At 39.0% G+C, this 13,032-nt stretch overlaps 1 protein-coding gene across 1 annotated transcript; it reads left to right on the forward strand.

Moving 5' to 3' along the window:
• Positions 1-1,288: 1,288 nt before the first annotated feature.
• cfap251 (cilia and flagella associated protein 251) lies at positions 1,289-9,067 on the forward strand. The gene is made up of 21 exons (XM_037777706.1): positions 1,289-1,554; positions 1,711-1,851; positions 2,757-2,866; positions 2,948-3,056; positions 3,542-3,622; positions 3,722-3,799; positions 3,888-3,929; positions 4,065-4,285; positions 4,374-4,550; positions 4,625-4,875; positions 4,986-5,137; positions 5,256-5,432; positions 5,530-5,714; positions 5,804-5,918; positions 6,717-6,880; positions 6,976-7,066; positions 7,725-7,868; positions 7,999-8,221; positions 8,317-8,442; positions 8,541-8,728; positions 8,953-9,067. The coding sequence occupies exons 1-20, from the start codon at positions 1,393-1,395 to the stop codon at positions 8,666-8,668; spliced, it is 2,877 nt and encodes a 958-aa protein (XP_037633634.1). The 5' UTR covers positions 1,289-1,392; the 3' UTR covers positions 8,669-8,728; positions 8,953-9,067.
• Positions 9,068-13,032: the final 3,965 nt, after the last annotated feature.

Raw genomic sequence — 13,032 nt, forward strand, 5'->3', positions numbered from 1 at the left:
ATATAAATGATCATGGAATAATAATGCGTATTTTTCTCTTGTTTTCACAGTTTTAGACAACTCCACATTCTTAGTATTATTGATATTCTTTAAGTTAATTATGACAACCATTAATGTTATCTGTCAAGCTGTCTATCTTCTGTATTTCTAAATTTCCTGCTACGGCCCTGGTAGTGTTTGGTTAACTATATTCCACATACTCTGCAGCTTATACAGTGCTTTAGTTTAGATATTGTACTTTAGTATATTACCAACAGTGTTGGGGAGTCGTGAACTACATGTAATTAAACTAGTAGTTTAAGTAACTTTTTGTAGTAGCTTGCTGGTAGTTAAACTACATTCATATTTGCAAAATAACTTAAATAGTTAAATGACTTTTTTTGTAATTTTTTGTGTAGTTAACTACTGAAACTACAAATAACTGTGGGCCATAAAAGGAAAGGAATGATTTTTCATTTTCATTTTTCCATTGCTTCTCAGCTGTAGCTGTAAACACCCTTTGACCAGTCCTGCCCCCTTTTTCTTTCAATGCATTCCTCAGGCAGCCACCACCACACACTTGACCTCTCACCTTTGTGTAGTGCCTGGATGTGCAAAAGGGGAGGCCTTTCTCAATGCTCACACAGTGACATAATCTTTTGAAATAAACTCGATTGAGTGTCATTTTTGCTGCCATGTGCCTTTTTTGTTATAATTTCATATCACATATTCATTGTCAATTTGATCCTTTTTTTCTTTTCTTTTCTTTTTTTTAACTCACCCTACTTTTTCTAAGTAGCTTTAGTTAACCAAACTAGATTTTTCCCTTTGGTAGCTTTGCTGTAGTTCAATTTCTTCCAGTGTGAAGTCATTGTTTTGTGGTCTTTACATGTTTTGCATGTAAACTCTCTTTTTGCAAAGCAACATAAGTAACTGCGGCCCACTGATTAAATATATGTATTTTTTTTAAATAGAGTTTATTTCTGAATTTTGTTAATACAACTCTGTCAATCCACTGCACAAACATGTTTGGACTGATAGATATCCCACCCAACCATGACAATACCCAGAGGGCACTAAAAAAAAAAACAAGTGTACAAAAATAAATATAAATAAATAAATAAATACGCACAAATAAAATAAAATAATCATCGTAAAGAAATAATAAAAATAGATGAATAATAATTTAAAATACAAATAAATAATGATTAAATATATTAATCGTGCTTTAACTTTGAAAGGCCTAACCGGAACCTCTGTATTTCATTCTAAAGCGCGTCACTCGCCCCCTCTGTCTCTCTAACAACGGTAACTAGGCAACGAGACGCTTCGCAGGAGCTAGCTAAACATAGAGAGTTGTGTTTTTTCTTACAATAGACCAGTTAAGACTAAATAGAAAGTTTGTTTTTCATCATGTCAGATGCTGAGGTTGAGGAAGAGTTGGTGGAGAGTTCAGGAGTTAGTAGAGAGGAAACAGAGGATGACATCAAGATGAGAGGGCAGTCTCAAGTCTACACTGCAACCAGAGACACACTCTTCCCAAAGAAGATAGCTCACACTAAAACACATGCATTGGTAAGTATGCCATGTCATTTATACAAAAGAGTACTATTTGTACATATTGACCCTCTGCACTTGCAGTCAAGATGGTTCACCTCAAACAAAATACATTTCCTTAGATAAAAGGTTTCACTGGCTCATAACAACACTGCACATGTGCTCTTCATTCAGTCACTAAGGTGGGTATTTGGGAAGAATCCTGCTCTTCCTGCCTTCAGTCTGCAAGACCACGATCAGCTGGTGATCTTCTATGCTGGAGCTCATGTTGGGGTCATCTACAATCACACCTTAAACTCCCAGCACACACTTCAGGTAAAGAAAAAATCATAGATCTGAATGGTATTATTAAAATTATGTTGGATTCATATCACCAGGGCAGATCCCGTGTCATCTCAGCCTTCTACAAAGCCTTAGTGGAGAATAGAGGAAGCTCAACACTACACATGAAAAAATCAAAAGGGAATCAGAGCTAAATATAGATATTTCAGACGAAGAATGGTATAAAATGTGTATGACACAGTGTACCACTACTAGTTCACGAGTATGGAGAGAATTTGGATGGAATAATCTTACTAGGTTCTTCATAACACCGCAAATCAAAAGCAGAAAGCTAAAGACCCAGTTGACCATGTTGTGTCTGTGGCAATCTGGAGGCCAACCATACCCATGTTTTCTGGAGCTGCACTAAACTAAAGCCTTTCTGGAATAATGTAAATGTAACTATTAATGACATTATGGGATATGCTATTCCAAACAATTGTACTGTAATGTACCTAGGGAACCTCCAGGGAAAGATCACTGGTCTGAGATTGTCCGTGATATTATTTCAATGGAAAAACTGACGTACCAACTAAAAATTAAAAGCAATATCTTTGACAAGAACGGGGAAAAATGGATCATTTACATGGAACATGAAACATGATACATGTGTTGTTGGAGAATATATACATGTTTGACTGCCCCTGACAACTGTTTTTGTTAAATGTTGTAATGTTCGCTGAATTTGTTAAGTGTTATATTGTTTGTTGAATTCTGTATGGATGCTCGTGATGTTCAACCCAGAGCTAAAAATGCAAAATAAATATCAAAGTAAAAAAAAAAAAAAAAAGAAACGAAAAGGAGATGAGGCCTTCTGCCATAGATATCTTTTGATAGAAGTAACATGCAGTTTGCAGTGTTGATTCAAATAACCTACTGTATATACTCAATCTTCTCAGGGTCACTGCCGCCCCGTCTCATGCATGTGTGTGAGTGAAGACAGACGCTGGATTGCAACAGCAGACCAGGGGCCGAAAAGCACAGTGATGATATGGGACTCCTACTCTAGGTAGCTCTTGATTCTACATGTGTTTTTTAATGTATTGACCTTTGCTCTTGATGGTAACCACATGAATGATACATGTTCCAGCATTCCTGTACATACATTGTTTGATTGCCACCCTGAGGGGGGTGTCATTGCGATGGCATTGTCAAGAGACTCAAAACATCTGGTGACACTCGGGGCTGAGGAAGTTCAAGTGAGTATGACAGCAGTTTTTATTTTAATCAAGTTAACAGTGTTGTTTAATCTAGATTTCGAAATGCACAATCCAGGAAAGAATAGAAACACATTTATAATCTGTGGTTTTAACAGGAAGGCAGCACCTTCTGGTCTTCATTCATGACGAATAGGAACAGGTCAAGAGTGTAACACCACCGAAAACTGATCTCCAAAGTGTCTCTTGAGGATATGATAGTGTAGAATATTGATCCATATTTAAAATACATTTATTGTCTTTTTTAGGATTAGGGTTTAAGGGCCATTTATAAATTTAAATAATATAAAGTATGTAACCTTTTATCAAATGGTAAATATCTCATAACTGCACTCTAGATATAACCTTACAACACCAAGTTCATAAAACACAAAAACAGCTCAGATTAGTATTTAATACTGGATTTGACAATATGAAACATGTCCATCTATTCACAATCTATTAACCATTTGACGATCTCTTCACAGCGTGTGTGTATTTGGGATTGGACAAATGAAACAGATGAACCCTCGTGGTTTACTGAACTCAATCCTAACCATGGTTTCCAAGTATGTAACTTTTGCCTTCTTTTAACATTTTAATGTCACCTAACTTTATAGATATTGCATTCAGCAGATCAAACGTTCAAATGTTGGATTGTTTTTCAGGACAGCATCATTTTTAATCCAAATGATAGCACTCAGCTGCTCAGCAGCAATGAACGCCAGGTGTTATTTTACAGCCGGGTAAGTGCTGCTGTTCCTTTTTTATTTAAATAGATAATACAGCTGTTATGTGTATTTTTATTGCAATAATCATCTGATCTTTCTTAAGGCCCAGGGAAGTCTGCAATACTTTACCCTGAAGCTTGAGAAGGTAAAGATAATCATCAACATTTTGTATGGTATCGAATGGTCAGAGGTGATTCTGCCTTTTATGGCAATGACTTTTTTGATAGGTATATTACAGATTGCAGCCACCTGTGGATCTGATGCTTCTGTATTTACACAGCCTTCTCTCGGCGCTCAAACTGTCAACATGGCTGGCATGTCACTGAGCCAGTCTGTGTTTCACTGGAGAGAGCCTCAGATCCTGACTGCGACTGCAGGAGGCAGCCTTTTGGTGTGGGATGTGACGGAAGACTTGGCTGCAGACCAAAACTTCCCCATAGATAGAGTCCGTCTCATTGACCTTCAGAACGATCCCATCACTGCTCTCGCCGTAACTGACAGGTAGCCAGAGAGAGAAATATTCATATTGTTTTATAAAAGTGTCATGTATTTATTGGTCTCTAATCTTGTGTGTCGTTTGATATCACAGATGCATCGTGACTGGTGACACTCGAGGCCATATCAAGTTTTATGATGAAGACTTCATGCTTCTCACTTTGTACTGTGAATTCAACCTGGACGCTATTGTTTCCATTTCCTTTTCCAAAGAGTGCACAGACGGATACATGCACGGCTGCACTCTGGAGGCAAAACCATTCATACTCAGGTAGAGGAAATACAATCTATTGAGTATAAACTGTTATGTGCATCGTAGCCTAGCTGATCTCTCTTTTTCTGCAGGAACTTTGTTGTGTCCACAGTCAGTTCCATAGTGGCACACGTGGATACACAGAAGGGCACCTGTGAAATCCTGCTACATAAGGAATGTGAGCCTATACATGCAGTGGCCTGTCACCCCAAACAGCCAGCCGTGGCCATGGGCAATCAAAGGGGTGTTTTAAAAGTGTGGGACTATAACGACAAAGTGGTCATCTACAGCAGGGTCTTCGAGACGGAGAAGCAGATTCAGTGTGTCACTTTTGACCCTCAAGGTGAGGCAACATGCTCGCTGACTGTCTTTGCAACAAACACATGCGCTGCTGTTTGAATTTGTCATTACATTTTGCAATGTAAAGAGCCGCATTGTTGTCTCTCCGAACAGGATCATACCTGGCCGTTGGCTTTGGCAGCGGAGCGGTTCACATACTGAACCTCAGCACTTCACAAAGTGACCCAGATGAGTGTTTCCATTGCACTGAAGATGGCATCCATCACATCACTTTCTCCTCAGACTCAAAGTATCTTGCCACTGCGGTGAGCAAGTCCTTTTTGATTATCAAGTGTAATATGTTTGTGGCTAGGATTGAAAATCTATGCTTTAACATTCTTATAACCTCAAGTGTGACATTTTATTTCCTTTGTTCACTCTCAGGATGCTGGGAAAGCAGTGACGGTATTCCGCTTGCAGACTAATGAAGGCTGTCTGCCTCGTTGGGCATATATGGGCAGACACCGCTCCCACTACAAGCCCATCATAGACCTCCTTTTTGGGGTTCACCTGGACAGCACCCAACCCAGACTGCTCTCTCTGGGAATGGATCGCCGCCTGGTTAGTCCGCTTTGTCAAAGTTGTAGCAGGACTGTGGACTAGTTTGGTGTTATGTGCTACTGTGATACTAACACACACACCTCTCTGTGAATAATAGGTGGAGTACGACCTGGAAAAGAGTGACTTGAATAAGCTTATCATCCTGAGCTCAGAGCGCATTGAGCAAAGCGCTGTGCCATCGGGCATGACGTGGTATCCTCCCCTCACTGCAGAGCAGTTTCTCCTGGTTGTCTCAGACCAATACAAGATGAAGCTTTTCAACAGCACTACCAAGATGTGCAGGTCTGTGAGATACTGCTACAAGATCAAATTATTGGTGAAATGTATTCCTCCGACTCTTGAAAACATCATTACATGTTTCACAAATACAGAAAGACTCTCCTTGGCCCAACATATGGCTCTCCCATTAAGACAACAGTGGTCCTTCCCATGTCTAAAGAAGCTGAGACAAACTCGTATTACCTGGCATACATCACAGAGGACAAGGTCAGTGCTGGAATTTGTTTGTAGTATTTTATTGAGTAATTGGCTTTAGAGCGGCAGTAGAGCTCAGCCCGTGGGGACTTGGCTTGGAAACTGGAGGATAGCCAGTTCAAGTCCCCGCACAGACCAAGTATGGAGTGGTAGTAGCTGGAGAGGTGCCAGTTCACCTTCTGGGCACTGCTGAGGTGCCTTTGAGCAAAGTACTGACCCCCTAACTGCTTGGGGCACTGTGCATCTCTCCACATTTGATGCATGTGTGTGTAGAAATGAAGAATATATTTAACAAAGAAATGAAAAAATGAATTTCCCCAAGGGGACTATTAAGCATGTTATTATTATTATTTACTATGCTTGTGGTATTTTAGCAAATAACCGGCTTTATAAAATCAGAATGGAGCTCTGAGTCTCAAATAAGTAGTTTATTACTCTTGTAATATACGTGTTTGTCTTTTATTGTCTCTTATTAACACTGACAGACAAGTTGTTGCCCTCATCAGTGTTCATAAAATATCTGTGATCATATTTGTACGGGTTAAGTGTGGTGGTGTCACGACCACAGGCACTCGTTTTTTTTTCTAATTACATGATCATCTTGCAGTTGCCAGCACCTCCAGCCCTGCAGTGCACAGCTTTTTCCCTTTTAATGTCTCACATTTGTTTACCTCGTTGCTTGTTGTTACAGTGTTCAGTTGAGAGTGAAGTTGTAGATCTTGAATATGAAGATAAGAACATGTTTTTTGGTAAAAGGACACAGTGAGTCACACTATTGATATTACTACTAAGAGTGCGTTTTATTTCCAGGTGGGTCTCCAGATTTTGCCTCTGGATGGGAACCCCTACAATTCCAGTGCTGTGATCTGCCATCCGACAGGGGTGTCCACATTTGCCTGCTCCTACGACGGCCTGTTTGTTTTCACTGCAGGGAGATCTGACTGCACTGTCCTGTCGTGGGAAATAAGCTTAAAGTACGGCTAAATAGTACCAACCTGAGAACCAGGGGAAATGCATTAGTGCAACTATGAGTAACCAGAGTTGATCTTCTCTCTTGTTGTGAGTGCAGTGCATTGGAGGCAGCAGCTGCCTTGGGAGGAAAGGACGTGACGCCCTTTTACGCTCTTTTAGAGGGAGGCAGAGATGGCAAGTTCTACAGGGTCAGTTAAAAGTTTTCCTTATTAAGTGAACAGCCACAGATTATTAGCATGTGTCCTATTCCCTAATATGTATTGTCATCAAGGTTAATATGCATTATGTTAATTTGTATGTTGATTAGCATAGCTTTAAGAATTTTCACCCTGTGGTTTTATTTACGTGTCAGTATTGCAGTGTGCTGGTGGAACATAATGTAATTTCTCTAAGCAGTGAGTTTTATTTAGCCATTATATTGGTACTTATGTTGTTGGATCTTCATTTATTTATTTTATTTATTTCCCTTTTACATATGTTTGCTTGATGGTGAAGATGACAGATTCACATGCAATTTTTACAATTTTATTTAGCTTTTTTTGCATTTTTTGTGGCTACTTTTTGTAAGACTTCTACTCTTTACCAGTACGCTAGTATGACCTTAATTGACACAGAAATGTGGAACACTATAGAGAATCGGAAAAGGTGAGTGGGTGACTACTTTGGACATTTTGGGCAGTATTGTTCATATTCACACATACTGTATATTGTATTTCTGGATTATACAAGGCCACAAGATTAAGATATCAACTTTTACTAGCATTCCTCCTTCAGTTATGAGTTTTAGACATTTCTGATACCATTTTAATCATAGATTCTCAGTCTTCTGAGCTTTTCTGTCTTTAGGAGATGGAGGACTTTTTCTATTTCTGCCAAATTCGTGATCAAGGTGCTGACTCAATGGAGATCCGAAAATTGTCGACCAAAATCCCCCTGTCAGAGGTTCCCTCGCTCATGAGAGCTTTGGCCTACTTCCCTACTGAGCAAGAGGTACAATTTATTTAAATAAAACGTTTTTCAACATCGAATGTCATTTCATCTGACAGTAAAAACATTATAAACAAGCATTTTATACCTCAGACCTGTGATAACCTAGACCTGCTTTATTATTTCTTACCAGATAGAACATATGCATAACGAGGTCAAATTCAGCAAGTACGCAGAAACAGGAAAATATGTGACTGACATCGACCTGGAGGAGTTTATCAAGCTGTATGTGAACCACCGGCCAGCATTCTCTAGCAATGAGCTTGTTCAAGCTTTTCACATCCTTGGTGACCATGATAATACAGGACAGCCTGTTCTGCAGAGACATGAACTGCTAGAACTTCTACAGGCTCGAGGTACGCTGCAGGCTATTTATTCAGTCTGTTTTTAGCTGTATTACTGTCACATTACTGAGAAAATGTGCTCATGTTTCTTTGACATCTTTTGACAGGAGAACACATGACAGAGGAAGAGGTGGCAGAGTGTTTCACAACACTTTTGGGCCTCAATGAAGAGGAGGAAGAAGACACAGGAGGAGTGGGGGAAAGTTCTGACCATGACATTTATAAATCTGACAGTATGTAAAAGAAAACACACTCACAAACCATAACCTAAGAATTCACATAACAGCTGAAAAACATCATCACTTTTTGATGTGTGTTTGTGTGTGTCCAGGTGGAGAATCAGAATATTCACTGGCGTGTGTGATCCCAGATGAGATATCCATGGAGACGTTTACAGGTCACATCCTCGGCTTCCCGTCCCCAGCAGAGCAGAGCGGCAGGTCTTCCCCCCCAGAGTGATGAAAGCAAGAAACTGTCTATTAGACTAAGAGAAATTGTGTTGATGACAAACCTCAGACTCTCTGCTGTTTTTTTTTTTTTTTTTTTTTTAAAGTTATTTTTTTTGGGGTGATTTTTAAGTATTTTATTGATAGGACAGTGGATAGAGTGTTGGAAAGGGGGAGAGAGAGAAATGACATGCGGAAAGGACCACAGGCCGGATTCGAACCCGGGTCCACCGCTGCTAGGACTGAGCCTTGGCGTTACATGGGCGCTCGCTCTACCGACTGAGCTAACCAGCCGCCCTCTGCTGTTCTTTTTAATGGTTCTTTCCATAACGTGCATGAGATGCTGGAATTTGCATGTATTTTAATTTAAAATATGATGAATAAATATCAATATAACTTTTTTTCTCATTCACTTTGGCTCAATTTTTGAATGAGAATTATTTTTTTCAAAACTATAAGTTCAAATTTCTAAACAATTAGTTAGTTCATAACTGATTTGAATTTCTCATTCATTCAAGCAAATTGCACATTTTTTGGCACGTGTGCAAAAGAGTAAGTGCAATAACCACTTACACATGTCTTGCTGGTCAAAACTGATGAGCTGACTCCTCCTCCCAACTTCTAAATATTCTTTCATCGTTTGAGCCATCACATGCAAAATGATTCATTCAATTATCAAAATCTGTCAGACATACATGTATATTCCATAAATGTCTGTGACATGGTGTTACAGCTTGTTGTTTTTACAGTTTTTCTCAATCGCTTTGGCTCATTTTTCAAAACAGTGTTAATATTCTCTAAACTGTAAGTGCAATTGTCTCAACTGTTTCATTGGACATCACAACTCTATTGCATGTCTGCAGGAGGTAGTAACTCACCCAAAACACTTCATTCAGGCTTCAAAATCTAGTTATTGTGTCAGTAAGTTGGCCAGTGCCACCAAAATGAAAAGTTGTTTTGTCATCGTGTGAGCCGTACTGGTCAAAATGTTTAGATGTTTTCTCACCATGGCAGTCAACCCTTGAGATGTTTTTTATATACAAATCTCTGTTTTGTTCTACTTTTTGTTGATACTGACTGCTTACTGTAGGCTACTATACCAGAACGTCAGTTTTTTCCAGCCGAAGGCTATTGTGTATTGCACGTAGCTGTTTAGATTCCCAAGTTTACTGGAAAAGTCAATACCATAGCCTACAATACTGTACAGTGTATACACAGAAACAGGATAGGAACGTGTGTTTACAGTAACTGTACTTGTGTAGCAATGTGTTACACATACTGTAAAAAGAAAATTCACCGTTGAGCTTTCATTTAAAGTCATATACAGTGAACAGAAAATTTGCCACAAAATGTCATCCATGCCAATAAAAAAGAAATTTATAAACCCTGTAACAAAGAAAAAACCTGCAGTAGTTCAGTAAAAAAAAAAAAAATTGTACCTCCTCACAGTACGTGACACAATGTCATAGATATTTATGGGATATACATGTATGAATGACAATCACAAATGATAATTGAATGGATCATTTGGCATGTGATGGCTCAAACAATGAAAGGAAGTTTATAAGTTGTGAAGAGTATGACAATTTCACTGAGAATCAACTCATCAGTTTTGATCAGCAAGACATGACACAAGTGGTTATTGTGCAAATTGGACACAATTGAACTGACTCTTTGCACACGTGCCAAAATCTTAAATGAATGGAAAATTATAATCTGTTGTGAACAACACACCATTGAAATTGTTCAGGGATCTGAGCCTGTTGTTTTGAAAAAATATAATTCTCATTTGAGAATTGAGCCAAAGCGAAAGAGAAAAAATTGAACTGAAATACTGCAGGGGTTTTTTCTTTGTTGCAGGGTTGTTGTTTTTGTGGCATAGATGCCCTTTTGTGGCAAAATTTCTGTTCACTGTATATGACTTTACATGAAAGATCAAAAGGGAATTTTCTGTTTACAGTACATGTAACACATTGCTACACAAATAAATGTACTTTATACATACAAATATGCATATCCTGTTTCTGTATATACAGTATTGTAGCTACTACAGCATTGACTTTTCCCAGTAAACTTTGACCTACTGTTGAAATGGGAATCTAAAAAGCTCAATGTGGTACACAACAGCATTCAGCTAGACAATACTGATATTCTGGTATAGTACAATAAGTAGTCAGAGTCAACAAAACAGAGATTTGTATATACAGTGAGAATTGGTGGTCTATGACGAAAAATCATCGAAAAAAATAAGCTACTGTATGCATCCAATTCTGAAAACTTGAAGCTCATGTACATAGAAATACATTTTTTTTTAATTTTATTTCTATACTCACGTATCAACAAAAAGACTCCAGACTGCTAAACCCTGAGCATAATCTCATTGTTTTCACTCAAATAGAAATTCTAAATCAATCAGCACGGAAATCTTACGGCTTGCCAATCCTTACGTTTTTTTGTGTGTGTATACAACAGTGTTTTTTTTCCAGGAATGTCACCACAGCACCCATTCTATAATACTGCAAATATATATACTGTATATTGCAATACTTTCATCAGTGGGCCATATGCTCAATCACCATTGTGTTACCTCATTTGGCGATAGCTAGTAACTTAACAGACATTTATTTAAATGAAAATCTTCGAGATCGCCATTTTAAATTTAAGTTTAAAGGGACTGTTTGTAACTTCTTACACGTCTAAATCAATCCGGGTCGGTGTCCCATGTGCGCTCGCGTGTGGCTACGCTGTTCAGACAAGACTCCAACACAAACTACACGGAAGCACCAAAGTTATATCTAGTGAAGCACGTTTTGCAAAACAGTGTCGGAGGACGCGGGGGAGACCGTAGCTTTGGTCTCCAGGACCGGAGTCTCTGCTGTACTTTGCTCCTCTGCTGCCTGCCTGCCTTCAGTCAGCTCGCTCCACCTCATGTGCATGCACGCACACTACACACTGCAGGAGATTTAGTGGCTCTGACAATATCTAGTGAATGTACAGTGGACGTTTGTACAGAAATAAATGGTGCAGCTCCTCCAGACCAACAGAGGTTTTCCGTGTCTTGTGAAGTGACGGGGCTCCGCAGCGAGAAACGTTATCGTCTCCGACCACGTACCGGTGTCTCCCCTGTTCCCTCCGTCCGGAGTCGGGAGGCTGAGGCAGGAAAGGCAACACTAGGATCAGCAGTGATTCATGTAGAGACCTCCGTCTGGTCAGCTAACATTACTGCCAAGCAGGTGAAATATAGAGTGATATTGTGGTTTTAGCTGACGTGTGTCGCCTCACTGTTTTGAGCAATGTTCGTTCATGTCTATGTAGAGCGAGCAAGCGCGAGCCCGACGCTGACTTTTGTTGACTTAACGGCCACAGGTGTCGCTGTTAACAAGCATTTCTGATTCTTACAAACATCCCCTTTAAGATGAACAAATTGAGGTGTATTTTCCTGTTGAGGGATTCTACAAAAGGTACATTTTGCAGTATTTTGTGGTGTGGCTGAAGTACAGGATTGGAATACTTCATCCCATCATAATACCATCCCATTACTTCATGCAAAAAGATAGAGATCAGTTGCATCCATTCATTTTTTCCCCCTCCTCAATTTTATACAGGGAGAGGCTGAAAGACAACTTTAATATACCAGGGTGTGGTGATCTGATTCCATTCATTCTTGTTTCCATTCAGAAGCAAAATATATATTTATATAATTTAACACGGGGACTTTAAGAACTTTAAACATGCACTATCTGCAACCATCTTGGACTCTAACCACTGGCGCACTTTACACTTACTTTACATTATACATCCTATATACCACTTTATAGACTGCACATATGTACATATTACATTTATTTATTGCACCTACTACATGTATTTATTGACGGACTGTACACACTATGTTCACCCATTCACTCTGTATCTTTTATATCTCTATTTATTGTTTTTATAATTTTTGTATACCTGTACCTCTCCTGTGTTTCACTCTGTTTGCTGATGTTTGCTGATGTTGCTGCTTTGACACCTGAATTTCCCTCCGGGGATTAATAAAGGTTCATCTTAGTTCTTATTTCTTATATATATTATAAGAAAATCTACTCAAAGATTGTAGGTCAACCCCTTGAGAAATTCTATGAATCAGCCTATCATAATAACATCTTAAGGCTGGCTAACACCATTGTCTCTGACTCCAACCATGTTTTGAACAGTGAATATCAATTGTTACCATCAAATCAGAGATACAGGGTTCCACGATTTAATAAGGTTAGACTGAAGCACTCTTTTGTACACCATTCAATCCTAAAACTAAATACGGAGTCTAATCCCAGATCAAATATACGTTGAAGGGCCCTGAATATCGTCTTCTGTGATTGTAATATTTAAAGG

The sequence above is a fragment of the Sebastes umbrosus genome, chromosome 8 (assembly GCF_015220745.1).
Source record: "Sebastes umbrosus isolate fSebUmb1 chromosome 8, fSebUmb1.pri, whole genome shotgun sequence".
NCBI classification, from domain to species: Eukaryota; Metazoa; Chordata; class Actinopteri; order Perciformes; family Sebastidae; genus Sebastes; species Sebastes umbrosus.